Source organism: Saccopteryx bilineata, chromosome 2, assembly GCF_036850765.1.
Source record: "Saccopteryx bilineata isolate mSacBil1 chromosome 2, mSacBil1_pri_phased_curated, whole genome shotgun sequence".
Lineage (NCBI taxonomy): Eukaryota > Metazoa > Chordata > Mammalia > Chiroptera > Emballonuridae > Saccopteryx > Saccopteryx bilineata.
Window position 1 is genome coordinate 373,721,962 of NC_089491.1, and position 23,640 is coordinate 373,745,601.

General features: G+C 40.7%; 2 protein-coding genes across 3 annotated transcripts; both read left to right on the plus strand.

Annotated features, from left to right (window-relative positions):
• Positions 1-5,948: 5,948 nt before the first annotated feature.
• LOC136322675 (keratin-associated protein 4-3-like) lies at positions 5,949-6,926 on the plus strand. Its single transcript, XM_066254577.1, has one exon. The coding sequence runs from the start codon at positions 5,949-5,951 to the stop codon at positions 6,924-6,926; it is 978 nt and encodes a 325-aa protein (XP_066110674.1).
• Positions 6,927-21,008: 14,082 nt separating this feature from the next.
• LOC136323589 (keratin-associated protein 4-3-like) lies at positions 21,009-21,575 on the plus strand. 2 transcript variants are annotated; one of them, XM_066255437.1, is made up of 2 exons: positions 21,009-21,415; positions 21,476-21,575. In XM_066255437.1, exons 1-2 carry the CDS (start codon positions 21,009-21,011, stop codon positions 21,573-21,575), a joined length of 507 nt encoding a protein of 168 aa, XP_066111534.1. The 2 variants fall into 2 exon arrangements, with proteins under 2 accessions (XP_066111534.1, XP_066111533.1); XM_066255436.1 differs by having other exon boundaries at positions 21,009-21,575.
• Positions 21,576-23,640: the final 2,065 nt, after the last annotated feature.

Genomic DNA, 23,640 nt, shown 5'->3' on the forward strand with positions numbered 1-23,640 from the left:
CTGTCAAAATTCTCCAATTATTCCCTGGTCTATGGGTTTACATTTAATTTCATTGAAGTGAAACTAAATCTCATGCAAATTGATCTCTCTGGTACCATTTCTTCACCAAAATCCTGAACAATATCCAGGGACCATCTGTATCAGATTAATTTGATACATTATTGTTATGTAAAATGAAATTTTCTGCGGCCTAAAATTTTCTATATCAGAATCTTTGCAGAATAGGTTGGGAATCTGGCATTATTATCAAGTCCCCAATATAATTTTTATGTACACCAATGCCATAGAACCACTGCCAACTCTAGCTCTCCAAAGCCACCTGCCACTCTATGAACATGCCATGCTCTTCCATGCCTCTGTGCCTTGTGTGTATTGGCATCTCTGGCTCAAGGTCACTCTGCCTGTCCCTTTCTTATTCTTTAAGGTTCATATCTAATGTCTCTTTTCTGCATCACTTTTAGAAAGTTAGTTATTCTTCCTACCAAGAGGGAGTCTATAGCACTTGGTTCTCTACATAGAATTATCCTCTGTATTGTTCTTCACTCTGAATTTCTCAAAGGTTGGGACTATACGATTCATTCAGCAACCATGGACATAGAGCCAACTCCTGGCCACGCTAAGAACTAGGCATAGAGGTTACAAAAAAAGATCCATTAGTATCTTTTCTTAGGAATCTCAGGAAAAGTGATAAAAATAAAAGTGCCTTATTATCCACCTATACCACTTATGAGTATACATTTAAAAAAACCCAAAACACTAAATTGGAAGAACATATGAACCCCTATGCATTGTAGCGTTATTTACAATAGCCAAGATATGGAAGCAGCCCAAGTGCCCATCAATAGATGGGTGGATAAAAAAGCTATGGTACATATTTGCAATGGAATATTACTTGGCCATGAATAAAAATGAAATCTTAGCATTTGCAACACGAGTCATGGAAGAGTGTAGCTGTGATGGAAAAGACTGGGGAGGTCCTTGAGATTGGGTGGTTGGGGTGGCTTCTCTTGGGGAGAGAATGATTTGAGTTGACACTTGAGTGACGTTGAGAAGCTAGAGGTCATGATCTGGAGCTCAAGCCTTTCAGGCAGAGAAAACAGTAATTGATAAGAGCCTATAGTTAAACAGGGACAGAAAAGCCACCAGTGTGCCTGGAGCTCAGTGAGTGGGAGGTGGGGAGAGGAGATTTCTAAGGGATGAGCCTGGAGAGGTGAGTACAGACCAGTTTAGGGAAGGCATCATAGATCAAGAACTTGAGATTGTTTTTCCTAGGTTCAAAGATAAGTCATCAAAGGGCTTTAAGGACAAGAATAGCATTTTTAAATTTATATTTTAAATATATGACTGTGGCTGCTCTCTGAGAATGGGCTGTAGATGAGCAAAAGAGAAAGCAGAGAAACAAGTTAAGAAATTATTATATTAATACACATGGGAGAAGATAGGTCCTTGGACAAAGACAGTGGCGATGGAGACAGAGAGAAGTGAATGCATTGGAAAATGTTCTGGAGACATAGTGGAGACCTACCAATAGCTAAGGCATAAGTGGCAAGTAAAGGGGTTAATCCTGGGTCATCTAGAATTTTAAGTTCACAACTAAGACTATAATTAGGCCATTTACTGATATGAAGGCCGAGGGAGGAGTAAATCTGGGGAAAGAGGGAGACCAAGAGTTCTGTTTTGACCATGTCAACTTGAGGATGAAAATAATTCACTCTCATGAAGATATCACATAGGAAGTTTGCAGCTCTGTGGAAAAGTCAGGGATGGAGATAAAAACACGGTGTTCTTAATATTATGGAGTTGAATGAAATCATGCAGGAAAAGTATGAAGGTAAATAGAAAATAAATAAAATAAAGGGAAAGTCAGAGCCATTGGGGTATTTCAACATTTAAAGATCAAGAGTAGAATCTGCAACAAAGGAAGTTGAAAAAGGTTAGAATTTTTAAGTGGGATTATTGGATCAGAGGGTTGTCTTGTAATTTTAAATAACACTCCCAACTCATCCTCCAAAGAATGACATCAACTTACACTTTCACCACATATTTATAAACCTTCTGGTTTCTATATAACATCACCAGCCCTGGCTATGATCAAGCTTGCTATTTATTTATTTACATATTTATTTACTATTTATGCCAATTTGAAAAAAAAACCAGTATTTGGTTGTTATAAGTTGTATGTTCATAATTACAAGTTGACTTAAACATCTATTCTTATTTCTATTGGCTATTTGCACCTACTGTCCTGAGAGAGAGTAGAATATACCACCTCAAAATATGCCTTTTAAGTATAAGGATTATTTTAGCATGCCTATTTTAAAAAAAACAGCAGAGAAGAAGAAACTCTGAAAACTGAGAAGTTACCCTTTTGGAAGAGACATTCACATGTTTAAGGGAAATCCCTATTTGTAAGGGTGTCTCCCCCTCTGTAGCACAGAAGGGGGACTAAATCTCTAGAAACTCTTGTCAGTGGAAAAGGTGACTTAAACCTCCACAACAACCTTTCCCTTGTTCTCTGTGCTTTTCCCATAACTGGTCACCCATCCACCCCACCCCCAGCCCCATCTCAAGACATCTTCTGTCCTTAGCTGGACATTTTACTTACGGTATTTACTTAAGGATTTTACTTGGGCCACTTGGAGGACTTACTTAGTTTCCCTGAGTTATTTCCCATATACATAGGAGGGATACATGTTATTAAATCTCTGTTTTTCTCCTGTTCATCTGTCATTTATTCCAGGAGCATGTCAGCTAAGAACCTGGATGGGTAGAGGTAAAATTATTTTTCTTCCTGAAATCCTCTCTAAAGCCTACAATCTCCCCACAACGTGCTCCATTTATGCCAGTTCCACAGGTGCCTCTGCTTCATTTTTTAAGTTGTCCAGTTGCAACAACTCCACCTACAACTTGAGTACCTGATTTTGGAGGTTTGAAACTAGCTATGCATCAGCACTATTTCAGAAACTATAAAGAATAGAGAAAGGAAGACTACTTCCCAGACCTTCTGAGTCAGACTATGTGATGGTGTATTGAGAACCAAGCCTAGTACTGTGCCTCCTGTCTGTCTGGGACTTGTGGCTTCCGCTTCCATTTCATAGCAAGCCCCTTCTCTTCAGGGGGGCGTTGCTTTCTTGCCTACTACACAATTTAAAGGTACATTTGTCTGTTGAATGTTCTGTTGTAAAATGTACCACTGGGCAGCCACAGTCTGCATTCCAGGGCAGGATTAAGATTTAAAAAATTTAAAAAACCGGCCATTCAAAGTCACCAACTAAGTAGAATAGACATCAAGCTTAGCCCTACAGAAGGAGCCTGAAGCCCACTCTCAGATTCTTGCTTTAACTTTTTCTTCTGGATCACAAGGATGTGACATTGAAGGGGAACACTCAAGTAGCCCAGGACAGTGGTTGTTTACCAACAGAACTTTACTATCTCAACAACCAGTAAAGTTGAAGTGGTGCTACTCTCTGAGCATCATTCTGGTCTGGGATGCCCCCATCCCTCAGCAGTCAAGCTAGATGCTGTCTATATCTGGCATGGATCATCGTAGGTATTATTCTAGAGGTTCAGAATGACTCACCCCAAATTGTGCTTCTATAATATGCAGATTTTTACCTAAGGGCAACTAGGACACTGTAGGCTCAAGGGGAACTTAACTACCTAGGAAAATTTAAATTAGGGGCCTTGCCCATAATAAAAGTTATTACCATTGGCCCTGGCCGGTTGGCTCAGTGGTAGAGCGTCGGCCTGGCGTGCAGAGGTCCCGGGTTCGATTCCCGGCCAGGGCACACAGGAGAAGCGCCCATTTGCTTCTCCACCCCCCCCCCTCCTTCCTCTCTGTCTCTCTCTTCCCCTCCCGCAGCCAAGGCTCCATTGGAGCAAAGATGGCCCAGGCACTGTGGATGGCTCCTTAGCCTCTGCCCCAGGTGCTAGAGTGGCTCTGGTCACAACAGAGCAATGCCCCAGAGGGGCAGAGCATCGCCCCCTGGTGGGCAGAGCATCGCCCCTGTTGGGCGTGCCGGGTGGATCCCGGTCGGGCGCATGCGGGAGTCTGACTGTCTCTCCCCGTTTCCAGCTTCAGGAAAAAAAAAAAAAAAAGTTATTACCAAAAATAAATATTTATGACCTACCTATAGGGCAGGGCAAACTTTTAAGTACTGAATAAACATCTGCTCTTACTGTTCTGCAAATAACCTTCCACCCCTCCTAAGACCCAAGGCATCTTACCTTGTCTTAGTCTCAGAATGCCGTATATGTCTCATTTTAATTTTATGCCCCTGAACCTTTCATGTATGTGGGGTTCCCACACATACATATTTAATTAAATTTGGTTAATTTCTCTTGTTAATCTATCTCGTGTAAATTTAGTTATTAGACCAGCTGAAAGAACTGAGGAGGTACAGAAAAGTTTCTTCCTTTCCTAGAAGATTTATAAATAGTATAGGAGCATGACAAAGTTTTCTTCATTTTTTTTTTATGTTTACAAAAGAAAAACAAGTCATCAAAGAAAAACTAGAAGAGTTCAGAAGAAAATTAAAAGTTTCCATAAGCCCATCAACCAGAGATAATTACTATCAAGATTTCTGGTAATTATATCAATATTCTTCTACATAATATTTCTAGTAATTATATCAATATTTTTCTACATAATATTTTTTTACCTAATTGAGGTTACACTGTATATTCTATGTTGTATATAATTCTATTTTGCATACTATTTGTATAATATTCTATTTTGTATAATTGAGGTTACACTGTATATTCTATTTTGTATATTTTCAATAACATAAGCACCATATCAATTGCAGTGGTGAATCTCAGAGGGTTAGATAAATTCCAGATCCCGCTACATTTATTCTATATAAAGAGAAAATCTGCCAATATTTTCAAGTCCAGAAAACGGGACAAAAACACAGTCTGGGTGTCTTGGATATTCTCCTGACTTCCTGACTGACCATTTTTTTGCATACAACTGACCACACTGATGGATATTACCTTGTTTTTCCATGTTATGATTCTGTCCTCCTGAGATTTTCTTATATCTGGATTGGACCTGTGACTAAATCTATTTTTAAAGTTTTATTTAGAAAATTAAATTTAACAGGGTGATGTTGATCAGTAAGAGTACATAGGTTTCAGATAAACATTTCTATAGCATTTGAACTGTTGATTATGTTGTATACTCAGTGCCCAAAGTCAAAGCATTTTTTGTCACTGTATATTTGTTCCTCTTTAGACCCTTCTTGCCCCTCCAACCAAGTATCCCTTTCTGTGGTAACCATTTCACTTTTATCTATGTCCATGAGTCTCAGTTTTATATCCCACCTATGTGTGAAATCATACAGTTCTCAGCTTTTTCTGATTTACTTATTTCACTCAGTATGTTCTCAAGGACCATCCATATTGTAAATGGCAATAAATCTTTTCTCCAGAAGTAGTACTACAAAAATTGCAGGCATGTAAGACCCACAGATGGGAAAGAGTGACACGTGGACTATTTCATGTCAAAGTTCACATAACAATTGCTCTATGGAAGGAGCTGCAGTATCTGTAAACAGATGATGCCCAGAAGGAAGGAATTATAAGAGATGATTCAGGAGGAAAGATCAGACAGAGTGAGAGTCAACACATTCAGCCTACAATGTTTTACCAGCCTCTGAGCCAAGATGATCCAGACAAAGGAAGAAACCAAGATATGACGCAGGAAGAGCTAATGAGATCAATCTTAATCCATCAGGAAAAAGAAACAATATTTTCCATCCAATTTGGAAAACATAATTTCGCAGTTGAACAACTGCTTTAATTATTATGGTAAACAATAAGGTATACAAAAACCAGGAAAGAGCTCTGTCAGCAGGGTATAAAAGAGAACCTGGTACAAGAAGACTTTCAGATTCAAGAAATACACTCTTCTGAAAACCCACCCAGAACCTCCGCCCTCTGACACCATGGTCAACTCTCGTTGTGGCTCCACCTGCTCTGACCAGGGCTGTGGCCAGGGCCTCTGCCAGGAGACCTGCTGCCGCCCCAGCTGCTGTCAGACCACCTGCTGCTGCCCCAGCTGCTGTGGGTCCAGCTGCTGCCGTCCAGTCTGCTGCCAGACCACCTGCTGCCGCCCCAGCTGCTGTGGGTCCAGCTGCTGCCGCCCCAGCTGCTGCCAGACCACCTGCTGCCGCCCCAGCTGCTGTGGGTCCAGCTGCTGCCGTCCAGTCTGCTGCCAGACCACCTGCTGCCGCCCCAGCTGCTGTGGGTCCAGCTGCTGCCGCCCCAGCTGCTGCCAGACCACCTGCTGCCGCCCCAGCTGCTGTGGGTCCAGCTGCTGCCGTCCAGTCTGTTGCCAGACCACCTGCTGCCGCCCCAGCTGCTGTGGGTCCAGCTGCTGCCGTCCAGTCTGTTGCCAGACCACCTGCTGCCGCCCCAGCTGCTGTGGGTCCAGCTGCTGCCGTCCAGTCTGCTGCCAGACCACCTGCTGCCGCCCCAGCTGCTGCCGTCCAGTCTGTTGCCAGACCACCTGCTGCCGCCCCAGCTGCTGTGGGTCCAGCTGCTGCCGTCCAGTCTGCTGCCAGACCACCTGCTGCCGCCCCAGCTGCTGTGGGTCCAGCTGCTGCCGTCCAGTCTGCTGCCAGACCACCTGCTGCCGCCCCAGCTGCTGTGGGTCCAGCTGCTGCCGTCCAGTCTGTTGCCAGACCACCTGCTGCCGCCCCAGCTGCTGTGGGTCCAGCTGCTGCCGTCCAGTCTGTTGCCAGACCACCTGCTGCCGCCCCAGCTGCTGTGGGTCCAGCTGCTGCCGTCCAGTCTGCTGCCAGACCACCTGCTGCCGCCCCAGCTGCTGTGGGTCCAGCTGCTGCTGTCCAGTCTGTTACCAGACCACCTGCTGCAGAACAACCTGCTGTCACTCCAGCTGCTGCAATGGTTCTTGCTGCTGAGTTTCCTACTCTGAACTTGAACCTATTTGACCCAAATCTTTAGTCTACAGAGAGGTCATCCCATTCAAAAAACATGTGGCACTTCTTGATGTCATGAACTTCCAAACTGACCCATGGACTGATTTGGAAACCTCTGGCTTCCATATTATTCCTCTTCCTCCTCCTTTTCCTCTTTCTCTTCTTCTTCTTTTCCTTCCTCTTCTTCTTTCTTCTCCTCCCCCTCCCCCTTCTCCTCCCCCTAACCCTTCCCCTCCCCCTTCTTCTTCTCCTCCTCCTCCTCTTCCTTCTTCTTCTTCTTCTCCCTCTTCTTCTTCCTCCTCCTCCCTCTCCTCCTCTTCCTCCTCCTCCTTCTCCTTCTCCTTGTTCTAGAAACATTTTACTATTAGTTAGTTAGAATTTACAGTCAGAGTCTACATCAAAATGTTTTATAATTTTGATTCAAAATGTAGGAGTTTTCGAATGTTCCCTTATAGATATTTTCATTCTAATGGTTTTCTATGGAATCTATTTCTACGTGGAATTGCTTGATGTTCCCCAATAAAATGTTTGGCATTCAAAGGCACTAAAACTGCTCATCTCTCATTATTTCTAAGTAATGAAATGTTCAGTGGATATCGCTGTCTCTTTTCCCACAACACAGGAATTCTCAGGGGAATCTTCAATAGAAAAATTAAGTCGGCATTTATCAATGAGATTTTTATTCAGACCAGAATTCAATCTTACAGCAGAAATAAGAGAAGGTTTAAAGAGAGTCATCTTGACTTTAACTCATGTAACATGAGCACTATGGATTACAACTGCTACCAAAAAATAAAATGTCCTTAGTAATCTATAAGCCATGCGTTCATTTAAACCTATCGAAATGGAGGCAGCTCAGTGTAGAGGATAGCCCCTGGACTTGGGAATTAAAGTTAGATCGGAATTTTGGCTGTACTGCATGCTACTGTGCTCTGAAACTGGTTACCTAAACCCTCTCAACCTAGGACTGCTTTTCTCTGGAAAAAGAATCACAATACCCACCTATCAAGACTGTACTATACCGGGATGACGTCAGAGTAATGGCAGGGTAGGAAGCGATACCGATAAATCTCCCCCAAAACTCAACAAGATCTTCAACCAGAAACAGAAAAACCTATACTTGGAGCTTCCAGATGCTTCAAAATACACCCAAAGGTATGATTGAGTGAAAAATTGGCTAAATATATAACCAAACCCCGAAGGAAAAAGGGAGTAAGAAATGCTCCGCCTTCCTCACTAACCTAAACAGGGCAGCTTTCTCTGGTAACTGTGAATATAGAAACTGAGGCGGGCAAAGGGGGTGAATAGATCCAGGCCGCCGCGGCACAAACGGCCGAACCAGGCTGTGGCACACAGATCCAAGCCGAGGAAAATCTGATCCTGTGGCAACCCGGGCAATACAAGCTAAAACTCGCGCCAAACCCAAACAAAGAAAGACAAGCGGAGCGGCCATTTTACCCGGTCTCCTGGTCGGTGCGCAGTTAGTGGGCGAGAATTTCTTCCTAGGCCTTGAGAGTGGGTGCCCGTGTTGCCCCACGGAGAGGCAGGGTCAGAGGCCTTTCTGTGGGCCGAGGACAGAGTCTCTGGGCAGCCCCAGCGCCCTGGGAAAGCCACGCACGGGAGGGAGTGAGAACTACTTCCAACGGTGGAGATTTTCCGTGCTGGTGAGGGTTTCACGCAGAGGGAACCGCGGCCGGCCTCATATCCTGGTATGCGCGCGCAGATAAGGAGTGAGCGATTCCTCCGAGTGCCTCCGCAGTGCGCGCCCGTGTTATCGCAGAGAGGGGCAGAGTCAGGGGCCTTTGTGTGGGCCAAAGCGGAATCTCGAGCCGCCCCAGCGCCTTGCAAAAGCCGCGCACGGGGACGGAGCGAGACTCAATTCCAACGCTGCAACTTTTCCCTGCGGTTGGGGGTTTCACTCAGAGCGTGAGACTGCTGGCTGGATATCCTGGTCGCAGACAGTGAGTGAGAGTTTCCTCCAAGCGCCCCCCAGAAGTGGGCGCCCGCTTGTGTTACCGGACAGAGTGGCAGAGCCAGTGGTCTTTGAGTGGGCGGAAAGCCCGCCTGATTATGCTAGCAGCTCTGACTGACTGAGCCTTACCCAGAGCCCTGTGCTGAGTGGAAATAGAGTGGGGAGTTGCCAGCTCTTTGAGCCTCTTACTATCGAGGCAGAGGCAGCAGCAACCCCATAGCTGGATTATCAGGCTACTAATTGAGGAAGGAAAGACTAGGAGAAAGGCTCCAGGAACACGGACTCTCTCACTGTCGGAGCCTATAAATGCTAATGAGCCTCGACTCCCATGAGACTAAAGCACAATACATGACATTGCCATAGAGACTTATCAACTGCAAGCCTCTACCTGAGCGTGCCAAAGGGGCAGAACCCGGGGTACAGAGTCACCGACCAGGAAGAGGGAGAGAAAAGAAAAAGCAAGAAGATAACCTCTCAAAATCAAGAATAATCTGCAGACTTTATAACCTATCACATTTTATTATATTTGTTGGTTTGTTTCTCTTATCTTCATTCTTGATACTTTTTTTTCTTCCTCCAATTTGGCCGATTAACTCTCTACTGGTCTTACTCTCTCCTCTCCTTGAACTACACTACCCATAAGTGTTACATCTCCCATTATATTTTCTCTTCTCTTCCTTTCTCTCTATGAGGGTTGCACTCCAAAACCCTTAACTCTCTCTCTCTCTCCTTTCTTTTTTCTTCTTTTAGTGGTTCCCTCTTTTTTTTCTCTCTCTCTCTTTCTTTTCTCCCTCTATATTAGTTTCTTCCTTTCTCCTTTACATCTCCTCTCATTCAAACCTCAATAACAAACAAATTATCTTATCTGGGACTCAAACCTATGTTTGTGGCATTTTGGGGGGTTTTTACTTCACCTTTTTAACTCACTAGCACTGCTCCCATCCCTGGCTCTCCATATTATCTAGTTCTTGTTCCACTAAATACAATAGTAAGTTTTTAATTTGTCCCCCCATTTTTCCATTTTCCTCTTATTCCTCTCATCATAACTCTTAGACAACCAACACCTAAAAGCAAATCATTTTATTCTTGACCAAAATTTTTTCCTTATTTGCTTTTTGTGGGTCCATACGCTCTTTTTTTTTACTTTTTTCTTTTTTTTTTTCCTTTTTTTTTTTTTTTTTTTCTTTTTTTCTTTTTTGCCCCTTTATTACTTTTCCCCAATTCAGGCCCTCCATCACAGGCATTGTTTGTTATAACTCACAGTCCACCACAAGATTTTCTCAAGAAAGAGGGGAGAGGAGAGGAGAGGAAAAAAGGAGGGGGGAATAATTTCCTTTTTTTAAAAATTTTTATTTTATTTTATTTTTCTTTATTTCATTATTAATTTTTTTTAAAAAAAACAACTCTTTTCGATTTATTTTTTTTATTTTTTTTAACTTTTTATTCTTTATTAAATCTCATTAATACTATCAACAAAACCACCCTCAGATGCCATTAAGGAAGAGAAAATCGAATATCATGGATACAAAAGAAAGAGAGGTAACACAGCTAGATGAGGAAAAATCTATGGAGAAAAAATTTAATATATTGGAAACTTTGGAGCTAAATGACAGAGATTCAAGATAGAAATCCTAAAAATTCTCCGAGATATACAAGAAAACACAGAAAGGCAATTTAGGGAGCTCAGAAAACAACTCAATGAACACAAAGAATATATTTCCAGGGAAATTGAAACTATAAAAACAAATCAAACAGAGATGAAAAACTCAGTTCATGAGCTGAAAAACGAGGTATCAAGCTTAGCTAATAGAACAGGCCGGATAGAAGAGAGGATTAGTGAAATAGAAGACAAGCAACATGAGGCACAACAGAGAGATGAAGAAAGAGACTCAAAAATTAAAAAAAAATAAGATAGCCCTACAAGAATTATCTGACTCCATCAAAAAGAATAACATAAAAATAATAGGTATATCAGAGGGAGAAGAGAGAGAAAATGGAATGGAGAACATACTCAAACAAATAATAGATGAGAACTTCCCAAGCCTGTGGAAAGAACTAAAGCCTGAAGTTCAAGAAGCAAACAGAACTCCAAGTTTTCTTAACCCCAACAAACCTACTCCAAGGCATATCATAATGAAATTGACACAAACCAACAGCAAAGAAAAAATTCTCAAGGCAGCCAGGGAAAAGAAGAATACAACATATAAAGGAAGGCCCATTAGATTATCATCAGATTTCTCAGCAGAAACTCTACAAGCTAGAAGAGAGTGGACCCCAATATTTAAAGTCCTGAAAGAGAGGAACTTTCAGCCATGAATACTATACCCATCAAAGCTATCCTTCAAATACGAAGGAGAAATAAAAACATTCACAGATACAGAAAAGATGAGGGAATTTATTATCAGAAAACCCCCACTCCAGGAATTACTAAAGGGGGTTCTCCAATCAGATACAAAGAACAAAAAAAAAAACAGAGCCACAAGTAAAAGCTCCAAGAAGAACACAATAAAACCAAATTTAAACTGTGACAACAACAAAAAGAAAGAGGGGGAGAAGATGGAGATTAACAGTAGCAAAGGACGATGGAGTGCAAAAGTACTCACAAAATAGTTCGCTACAATGAACAGGGTAGGGACCCTTTTCATTACTCAAAGGTAACCACCATTGAAAAAACCACCACAGAAGCACATGAGATAAAAAAGATAGCAACAGAGGAAAGATGTATGGAATACAACCAAATAAAAACAAAAGATAGAAAAACGAAAGAGAAGGATCAAACAAGACACAAAACTAACAGAAAGCAAGATATAAAATGGCAATAGGGAACTCACAAGTATCAATAATTACACTAAATGTAAACGGATTAAACTCACCAATAAAAAGGCACAAAGTAGCAGAATGGATTAAAAAAGAAAATCCAACTGTATGCTGCCTACAGGAAACTCATCTAAGTAACAAGGATAAAAACAAATTCAAAGTGAAAGGCTGGAAAACAATACTCCAAGCAAATAACATCCAAAAAAAAGCAGGTGTAGCAATACTCATATCGGATAATGCTGACTACAAGACAGGAAAAGTACTCAGAGACAAAAATGGCCATTTCATAATGGCTAAGGGGACACTGAATCAAGAAGACATAACAATTCTTAATATATATGCACCAAACCAAGGAGCACCAAAATATATAAGACAGCTACTTATTGATCTTAAAACAAAAACTGACAAAAATACAATCATACTTGGAGACCTCAATACACCGCTGACGGCTCTAGATCGGTCATCCAAACAGAGAATCAACAAAGACATAGTGGCCTTAAACAAAACACTAGAGCACCTGGATATGATAGACATCTACAGGACATTTCATCCCAAAGTGACTGAGTATACATTTTTCTCCAGTGTACATGGATCATTCTCAAGAATTGACCATATGTTGGGCCACAAAAACAACATCAGCAAATTCAGAAAAATTGAAGTTGTACCAAGCATATTTTCTGATCATAAAGCCTTGAAACTAGAATTCAACTGCAAAAAAGAGGAAAAAAATCCCACAAAAATGTGGAAACTAAACAACATACTTTTAAAAAATGAATGGGTCAAAGAAGAAATAAGTGCAGAGATCAAAAGATATATACAGACTAATGAAAATGACAATATGACATATCAGAATCTATGGGATGCAGCAAAAGCAGTGATAAGAGGGAAGTTCATATCGCTTCAGGCATATATGAACAAACAAGAGAGAGTCCAAGTGAACCACTTAACTTCCCACCTTAAGGAACTAGAAAAAGAAGAACAAAGACAACCCAAAACCAGCCGAAGAAAGGAAATAATAAAAATCAGAGCAGAAATAAATGAATTAGAGAACAGAAAAACTATAGAAAAAATTAATAGAACAAGGAGCTGGTTCTTTGAAAAGATCAACAAAATTGACAAACCCTTGGCAAGACTTACCAAGGAAAAAAGAGAAAGAACTCATATAAACAAAATCCAAAATGAAAGAGGAGAAATCACCACGGACACTGTAGATATACAAAGAATTATTGTAGAATACTATGAAAAACTTTATGCCACTAAATTCAACAACCTAGAAGAAATGGATAAATTCCTAGAAAAATACAACCTTCCTAGACTGAGTCAAGAAGAAGCAGAAAGCCTAAAGAGACCTATCAGTAGAAAAGAAATAGAAAAAACCATTAAAAACCTCCCCCAAAATAAAAGTCCAGGCCCTGACGGCTATACCAGTGAATTTTATCAAACATTCAAAGAAGACTTGGTTCCTATTCTACTCAAAGTCTTCCAAAAAATTGAAGAAGAAGCAATACTTCCAAACACATTTTATGAGGCCAACATAACCCTCATCCCAAAACCAGGCAAGGATGGCACAAAAAAAGAAAACTACAGACCAATATCTCTAATGAATACAGATGCTAAAATACTAAACAAAATACTAGCAAATCGAATACAACAACATATTAAAAAAATAATACATCATGATCAAGTGGGATTCATCCCAGAATCTCAAGGATGGTTCAACATACGTAAAACGGTTAATGTAATACACCATATCAACAAAACAAAGAACAAAAACCACATGATCTTATCAATAGATGCAGAAAAGGCTTTTGATAAAATACAACACAATTTTATGTTTAAGACTCTCAACAAAATGGGTATAGAAGGAAAATATCTCAACAGGATAAAGGCCATATATGATAAACCATCAGCTAACATCATATTAAATGGCACTAAACTGAAGGCTTTCCCCCTTAAATCAGGAACAAGACAGGGTTGTCCACTCTCTCCACTCTTATTTAATGTGGTACTAGAGGTTCTCGCCACAGCAATCAGACAAGACAAAGAAATAAAAGGCATCCATATCGGAAAAGAAGAAGTAAAGGTATCACTTTTTGCAGATGATATGATCCTATACATCGAAAACCCCAAAGAATCCACAAAAAGACTACTAGAAACAATAAGCCAATACAGTAAGGTCGCAGGATACAAAATTAACATACAGAAGTCAATAGCCTTTCTATATGCCAACAATGAAACAACTGAGAAGGAACTCAAAAGAATAATCCCCTTCACGATTGCAACAAAAAAAATAAAATACTTAGGAATAAACATAACAAAGAATGTAAAGGACTTATATAATGAAAACTATAAACCATTGTTAAGGGAAATCGAAAAAGATATAATGAGATGGAAGAATATACCTTGTTCTTGGCTAGGAAGAATAAATATAATCAAGATGGCTATATTACCCAAAGCAATATGCAAATTTAATGCAATTCCCATCAAACTTCCAATGACGTTTTTTAAAGAAATAGAGCAAAAAATCATCAGATTTATATGGAACTATAAAAAACCCCCAATAGCCAAAGCAATCCTAAAGAAAAAGAATGAAGCTGGGGGCATAACAATACCTGACTTCAAACTCTATTATAGGGCCACGACAATCAAAACAGCATGGTATTGGCAGAAAAATAGACACTCAGACCAATGGAACAGAATAGAAAGTCCAGAAATAAAACCATATATATATAGTCAAATAATTTTTGATAAAGGGGCCAACAACACACAATGGAGAAAAGAAAGCATCTTCAATAAATGGTGCTGGGAAAACTGGAAAGCCACATGCAAAAGAATGAAACTGGACTACAGTCTCTCTCCCTGTACAAAAATTAACTCAAAATGGATCAAAGATCTAAACATAAGACCTGAAACAATTAAGTACATAGAAGAAGACATAGGTACTCAACTCATGGACCTGGGTTTTAAAGAGCATTTTATGAATTTGACTCCAATGGCAAGAGAAGTGAAGGCAAAAATTAATGAATGGGACTACATCAGACTAAGAAGTTTTTGCTCAGCAAGAGAAACTGATAACAAAATAAACAGAAAGCCAACTAAATGGGAAATGATATTTACAAACAACAGCTCAGATAAGGGCCTAATATCCAAAATATACAAAGAACTCATAAAACTCAACAACAAACAAACAAACAATCCAATAAAAAAATGGGAAGAGGATATGAATAGACACTTCTCCCAGGAAGAAATACAAATGGCCAACAGATATATGAAAAGATGCTCATCTTCTTTAGCTATTAGAGAAATGCAAATCAAAACGGCAATGAGATACCACCTCACACCTGTTCGATTAGCTGTTATTAGCAAGTCAGGTAATAGCAAATGTTGGAGAGGCTGTGGAGAAAAAGGAACCCTCATACACTGTTGGTGGGAATGTAAAGTAGTACAACCATTATGGAAGAAAGTATGGTGGTTCCTCAAAAAACTGAAAATAGAACTGCTTTATGACCCAGCAATCCCTCTACTGGGTATATATCCCCAAAACTCAGAAACATTGATACGTAAAGACACATGCAGCCCCATGTTTATTGCAGCATTGTTCACAGTGGCCAGGACATGGAAACAACCAAAAAGCCCATCAATAGATGACTGGATAAAGAAGATGTGGCACATATACACTATGGAATACTACTCAGCCATAAGAAATGATGACATCGGAACATTTACAGCAAAATGGTGGGATCTTGATAACATGATACGAAGCGAAATAAGTAAATCAGAAAAAACCAGGAACTGTATTATTCCATACGTAGGTGGGACATAATACTGAAACTAAGAGACATTGACAAGAATGTGGTGGTTACGGGGGGGAGGGGGGAATGGGAGAGGGTTAGGGGGTGGGGAGGGGCACAAAGAAAACAAGATAGAAGGTGACAGAGGACAATCTGACTTTGGGTGGTGGGTATGCAACATAATTGAACGACAAGATAACCTGGACTTGTTATCTTTGAATATATGTATCCTGATTTATTGATGTCACCCCATTAAAAAAATAAAATTATAAAAAAAAAAAAAAAAAAAAAAAGACTGTACTATATCATTAACCATCAGGGAAATGCAAAATCAAAAGCATAATGAGATGTATTACCTCACACCTGCTAAGATGGCTATTAAGATAAAAAAGGATAGGAAGTATTTATAAGGATATAAAAAAAAGGGAAGCACACTGTTGGTGAGAATGTAAATTGGTATAACTCTTATGGAGAATGGTATAGAAGTTCCTCAGAAAATTATAGTAAATAGAACTACCACTGAATACAGCAATCCTATTTCTAGATATTTATCTGAAGGAATTGAAGCTAGGATTTCTAAGGGATACCAGTACTTCCATGTTTATGGTAATGTAATTCCCAATAGCCAACATATAAAAACAACCTAAGTGTCCATGGATAGATGAATGGATAAAGAAAATGTGATATATAGATCTTGTATTCAGCAATAGAAACAAAGCAAATACTGCCTCTTGAACAACACGGATAGGCCTGGAGGGTATGATGCTAAGTGAAATCAGCCAACACAGAAAGACAGCTACAGTGTAACCTCACATGGGGAATCTAAAATACTCAAAAATTGAAGCAGAGAGTAGAAAGGCGATTCCAGGGGCTAAGAGAAGGAGGAAATCAGATGTTGGTCAAAAAGCACAAAGTTTTAGTTATGCAAGGTAAGTTCAGGAGATCCGTTATACAACATAGTGCTTACAGCTGACAATATTGTTTTGTATATTTAAATTTTTCTAAGGGGTATATCTTGTGTTGCACTCTTATACTTAATAAAAAAGTAATTTTGAAAATCTACATGTTTCTGGCTTCCAGGCAACAGACTAGGATTTTAAGATTTTATATCATATCTGTAAGAACCTCTCTAGTTCTCAAATAGAAATTGGATTGAAAAAAAAATGATGTTGTCAAAAAGATTGAATGAAGTAAACAGGCATGGTAGACAAACTCATGCTTCCTTTTATACCCAATTAGCCTCATTTTACATTTAATTTTGAAATAAAGATAGATTCACAGGAGGTTGGAAAAAACAGAACAGCGAAGTCCCATGTACACTCCACTCAATTTCCTCCAATAGCCACATCTTATATAATTATAGCAATCTCAAATTTAGAAATTCACTTTGGCATAACCCACAGAACTTGTTTAGATTTCACTAGTATTTATATGCACCTGCGTGTGAGCACTTGTATGCAATTTTATCTTGTGTATAGATTTGTGTAAACATCACTGCAATCAAGATCCAGACCTGCTCTGTCTCCATAGGTTCCCACATTTTACCCCTTTACAGCCAAAGCCACTCTTTCCCACTCACCCCCCATGACCCCTGGCAACCACTGCTTTGTTCTCCGCCTCCATAATTGTACTTCAAGCATGTTCTCCAGATGGGGTCGTACAGTATGTAGCCTTTGGTAACTGGCTTTATACACTCAGCATCCTTCCCTTGAGATCATGCAAGTTGTTCAGTGTACCAAGAGCTCGTTCCTTTGTATTGCTGAATGTACTCCCCAGAATGGGTGTGTCACAGTGTGTGTGTTCCACCAGTTACCTGGGAAGGACATCTGGGCTGTTGCAAGTTAAAATAGATTACTTATTTATTTACTGTTTGGAAATATTTATTGAGGCTTCCTACTTGCAGGTGTCAAGCAGAAATACTGACACTTTTCAGATGCAAGCCACAACTGTCTAGTTTTAATAGTCTTGGATATAGTAAATTGATCTCTTTTCTTTAGCTCTTGTTTTTATGGCTTTTAAAACAGGTCATCAATCTATAATTTTCTCCTTCAACTAAAGGGTTCTGATGTTTTATTCTTTCTTGCAAGAGAATCACTGTTTTCTCCTGAGAATGTAAATATAACTTTTTTAAGATAATCATAAAGTTGAGAACTCAGTTAAATTCTCAGTTGAAGACAGGCATGAAGCAGGTAAAATATGGTGCTAGAAGTATAGAAATACAGGTTGTGGTGATCCCATCCCTGTGGCCACCATTCAGAGGGTATGGGTGATTTTAGCAGTAACCTAGAAACGTAGCTGTGGAGACAAATAATTTTCCAAGAGGTCTACATCACTCTCCTAAGTCATAACTGATCTCAGCAAGATTATCATTACTACATGTATTGCAGGGCACTTTATTTTAAATTCTCTGCTTCTTTGCATAAGCACAAAAGGACATTTCTTATAACCTATAACAGCGAATACTCTTTAAAATGGGATTTACATGATTATGTCTCAAAAACAATCATAAATTTTAAAATAAAAGCATGAACATAGAAAGAAAGGAGACCTAGGTATAGTCAAGTGAGAGAGAATTTTGAAAAGATTATGGACTTTAGAACAGCAAGTCACATTAGGGACCTTCCTACCCACCCAGTGATTTTCAAACAGTGAGGTTTTCCACTGAATAGAGTCCAGAAATAGACCCAAAAGCCTATGAAAATTAAGTACGAAAAAATAGTGGCAGTTTAAAATCACCATGTAAGGGAAGAATTATTTTTTAAATTGGCGTAGGTCAGCTAGTTAAATTAAGGATAAAGAAAGAAGGAAACAAAGGAGAGATATTACTTCATCCATAAAATCAAAACAAACTTCATTGGAGTGAAAAACTCAATATAAAAACAAAACAGTTAAAGTTCTAAAAGAAATCAGAAGGGATTTCCAAACATAGTCTTAAGCTTATCTTAAGCAACTAGAACAGGGGTTGGGAACCTTTTTGGCTGAGAGAGCCATAAACACTACATACATATTTTAAAATGTAATTCTGTGAGAGCCATACAACGACCTGTGTACCTTATGCATTATCTAATAAAAATTTGGTGTTATCCCAGAGGACAGCTGTGATTGGCTCCAGCCACCTGCAACCATGAACATGAGCGGTAAGAAATGAATGGACTGTAATACATGAGAATGTTTTATATTTTTAATGTTATTATTTTTTTATTAAAGATTTGTCTGCGTGCCAGATGCAGCCATCAAAAGTGCCACATCTGGCTCGTGAGCCATAGGTTCCCGACCCCTAAACTAGAAGAACAAAACACACACACACACATACACACGTTAAGGAAAAAAAATGTAGCCAATTAATATAAATAAATATTCTCTCCACTGAGTCATCAGTAGGTCTGTCATCAGGACTCGCAGGGGACACTCTCCCCATAATACAAGGTCATATACAAGGTCATATAGAAATCTAAACATTTCTTCAGGTTCCATAATAGGGCTATCTACCCTTTACCCCATGAGAACTTGATATCTGCTTTTGTTCTGTGACAGAAGAGGACATTTCTAGTAAAATGCTGTTTCTGGTTCATCAGAGTTAGGACAATGCAGGCTCAGAACACCAGTCACACCTCCCAGCAGAGGTCCAGTCAGGAGCCCAGTGGTTATCACCCCAACCGTGTCAACCTGAAAATTTGAGCCAGTGCAGATGTGAAAACTGGCCGGGAATTTAAAATGCAACATAAGAAATTTGGTTTATAAGATTTTTAAGTCACTTAAGGTAGAAATGGATCCTGAAACCTATTTTATCCAATCTCCTCCATCTGGTTTTTGATTCTTTCTCAGCTTATAGTTAAACCTCCCCATTGACTATCTATGGAGGCAGCCATTCCACAAACCATATTCACCATGGTGAGTCATATTTGTTTCTATGAGACACCCACTTTTCCATACCAGTCCATTACAGTAATTTGGGGCAAATCGATCTCTCACATACAGCAACCATATGACTAACTGGCTAGTGTTTTAAAAAAATGAGGGGTACTGACAGTTCAGTTGGCCCTGTAAGTATGTATTTCCCCCTCTGGCATCAGGAGAATATGGGGAAAAAGGACAATTACTGTAAAATCTGTTTTTGTATTACATTCTGATATCAGTTTCAGCTTTCGGATGGGTCCTGGGTAGCCCTCCTGGCATGGACTAGTCCTCCTGAGAACAGAGCCAAGGACATCTCAACCAGGTTGAGAGTCTTCTCATGAAATATAGAAATGAGAAATAAAATATGGGAGCCTTTTCATCAAAATACTTGGAGATCATGAAGTTGGGAGAGATGCTGAAAGAAAAAAATCATGATTTGAAAAGCTTTAAACATCCTGTTACTCCTGGTGTCAGGTGTGAGAGACTGAGAACTGCTGGTCTGTATCTGTCCACTGCACATCGACAAGAAATACTGAAGCCGTTTCTAGTAAAAAAAGACATAGGTGTTTCACATTATCCAAGTCCACATCGACTGCCACCAACGTTGCCATTATACTCGGAATGCCAACACTGATACATTAATATAAATATATGTATTTGGTCTTTATAAAAGGAAATCCTGCCATTTGTGACAATATAAATGGACCTGGAAGACATTATGTTCAGTGAAATAAGCTAGTCACAGAAGGACAAATAGTGCATGATTTATTTCACTTACATGAGGTAGCTGAAAGATCAAAATTTAAAAAGTGAATAAAATGGTGGTTTCCAGGGGTGGGAGGAGGAGCAAATGGCTAGATGTTCAATGGGTAGAAAATTTCAGTTAAACGAAAGATGATTTAGAGATCTGCTGTACAATACGCTTATAATATGCTTTTGCTTATAACAATAATACATTATGACATTATGGTACACTTAAAAAGTTGCTAAGATAGTAAATCTCATGCTAATTGTTTCCCCTCTGAAAATCCAGAAAGTTGGCCAAGATTCACTGTGGGAGAAGAAATATCCTAAGACTTTTATTCTTATGCCAGTGGTGCCCTGTTTCCCATTCAAAGTTTCTCTGCTCACCTGACCCACGATGAATGAGTCATTACACTAAAATGCAGCTTTACCCTCCCAAGTCACCAAAAAGAATGTGGCTTATTAAAATTTTTGTCACCCAAGAATTTCTGTTACACACACACCGGCTAAAGGCAGAAGTCACGTGACAGCGTTCTTTGAGGAAGCTGAAGCAAGGGAGACACGGAAGACAAGACCAGGAAGAGCGGAAGTGATGGACCCTAACACAGCAGGAAAAGGAAGCAGCGTTTTCCATCCATCTTGAAAAGATTAACCAGGAAAACAAACTTGGCTAATTTGATAATTGCCTGCTAATTAGGACAAACAATGACAAGGAAAGAGCACTGCATCTGATGACAGTGGCCCCTCAGCAGGGTATAAAAGGGGACCCAGGACAAGCAGACCTCCAAACCTTCCAAACCCACCTTCCTGAAAACTCACTCAGAACCTCCACCCTCTGACACCATGGTCAACTCTTGTGGATCCGCCTGCTCTGACCAGGGCTGTGGCCAGGAGACCTGCTGCCGCCCCTCCTGCTGCCAGACCACCTGCTGCCGCCCCACCTGCTGCCAGACCACCTGCTGCAGGACCACCTGCTGCCGCCCCAGCTGCTGTGTGTCCAGCTGCTGCCGCCCTTGCTGTGGGTCCTGCTGCTGCCGCCCTTGCTGTGGGTCCTGCTGCTGCAGGCCTACCTGCTGCATCTCCAGCTGCTGCCGCCCCAGCTGCTGCCAGACACCCTGTTGCCGCCCCTGCTGCATTTCTAGCTGCTGCCGCCCCTCATGCTGTGGGTCCTGCTGCTGCCGCCCTTGCTGTGGATCATGCTGCTGCAGGCCTTGTTGCATCTCCACCTGCTGCCGCCCCTCCTGCTGTGGGTCCTGCTGCTGCCGCCCTTGCTGTGGATCATGCTGCTGTAGGCCTTGCTGCATCTCTAGCTGCTGCCGCCCCACCTGTTGCATCTCTAGCTGCTGCCGCCCCAGCTGCTGCCAGACCACCTGCTGCCGCCCAGTCTGCTCTAGTGGTTCCTGCTGCTGATCATCCCGACCTACCCACACCTTGTTTCCATCAACCAATCTTCTTAATGCACTGAGTCATGAGAGGACAATTGTAAACCCCATTCCAACTGATTCTCTTTTGTTTTTTTAACTTACGGGGTTGACATGGTTCACTGAACTATACAGGTTTCAAATGTACAACCCCCTGCTATTGCCACTCTATTGTTTGTATCTATATATCCTTAAAAAAACTTTGGCCTGCAAATATGCCCCCCACCATGTTACTATCTCTCTCCCAACTGAACACAAGGTTTGAATTTTATCTGAAATCTTTCAGCCAACATGTCATCCCAATTGATATATTTCTTCTCTGACAGATTTTCTCTCATATGAAACCGATCTTGAACTTAAATAAATCTTAATTTCCCAGGCATACAAATGCAAGAGCACCGTGTCTGATTATTATTTGTTCTTGAATCATCATCCTTAGCTGTCAACTGTTCATCATTCTTCTCTGCAGAGAGCGGTCCATAGCAGGTGAATTCGGGATTTCTCACTGTAGTGTCCTTTCATCCTTATTTATAAAAAGAAGACTGTTTCCTACTGCGAACACTGGAATTCCCTGCCTCAACGGGGGCAGGTTGCACTGGGTCTAGAGGCCCTCTGTGGGATGAACCCCAGCTGCCTATAGGAGTAATTTGCTCCTTACAGCATTCTATCTCAGCTTCCATCAATTCCCTGGGTTACTTCCCAGGTTCCCTGCAGTGCTTCTTATTGTTCTCCCCATTATAAATTATTTGATTAGAGACGCTGGTTTTGGCATCTGCTCCTGTGGGCACTCCATCTAAGACACCAGTGTTCCAAATCCCATCACTGGTGACTTCAAAACATTTTTCATGTATTATGAATGGTTGCCATGCCGTTAAGAGTCAAGTCTTGAATTACTGTCAGCTGAACCGCTAAATCTTTTGAACATTTTGTTTCTTCTTGCCATTTTTGCACAATTGCTTTTAGATAAATAGTCTTCACTTATTTTTCTCATATCATTATATCTGAGAGACAGGACATACCCACAGGTAACGTGGCTTACAATGTTAGCAACTCGCATTCTAAGAAGGCTGTATTTATAGGGGGATCACCCAACCTGTGTGTCTTATACATGCAATCAATTCAACTAAACCTTGGATTTATTCAAAGCAGAGCCTGACATAAGGACTCTTGCACAAGTGATATACAAGGAAGTGCTCTCAGAACAAATCAGTAAGAAACGGAGATAAGCAGGACAGTGTAGAAAAACAAAATAAGCCACAATTTGGCTGCAGTGGAATTTTATGATCATCTGACCCCACAGAGGAGAGGGTGAGCAGTACCACACACCTGCCCCCTTGGTGGCAAGGTGGCTGGGACTCTGTACTCCTGTATCAGTCATCACTAGCTCTGGACTACCCTGATGGAGAGAAGGGATAGAGAGTCACGCCACCAGGTGTGGAGACTCCTTTAGGTGAGCACAGCGACCTCAAGAACATGTGTTTGAACAGTGTTAGCCACCAGCAGTCCCTACTCAACACTAGCTTCGGGATGACGAAGGGGGTTGGGATAGGATATTACATAGTCTACCCCGGTTACTGTTCAGGTCCATGTATTTTTCTCCTCAAGTTCACTTCAACTGGTTGGTTACTATTTTTATGGAAACTTACAAGAAGAGGGTTTGTGGGCAGCACTTCTGCTGTTCTAGTTGAGCTGCCTGGTGCAGGGGCCAAACCCACATCCCTGTGGATTCTGAGTCTTGGTTACTATGTCCTCAACTGGCCAAGCTGCTGTACTTGCCCCAAATCAGTTAAAATGGGAAACAGAAATACCAAGAGTGCCCTCAGAAGATCACCTTAATGCTAAATATACTCCTCCTTGAGGCCATTGCTCCTTTCTTTGCCTGCTGATCACCTGGTACTAGAAGATCAAAGCCACAGTTTTAATTCCAATCAGACCTTTACTATGTCTCTTTTTTAATTGAGGGGGTCGTAATTTTCCTTTGGGATCACTAACCTCAGGCTTTGGCTCATTTATTCTTAAGTGCTTTTAAACATACACACACACAGCTATATCCT

Coding starts and splice junctions, on each gene's coding strand:
- LOC136322675 (XM_066254577.1), top strand. CDS start 5,949: ATGGTCAACTCTCGTTGTGGCTCCACCTGCTCTGACCAGGGCTGTGGC.
- LOC136323589 (XM_066255436.1), top strand. CDS start 21,009: ATGGTCAACTCTTGTGGATCCGCCTGCTCTGACCAGGGCTGTGGCCAG.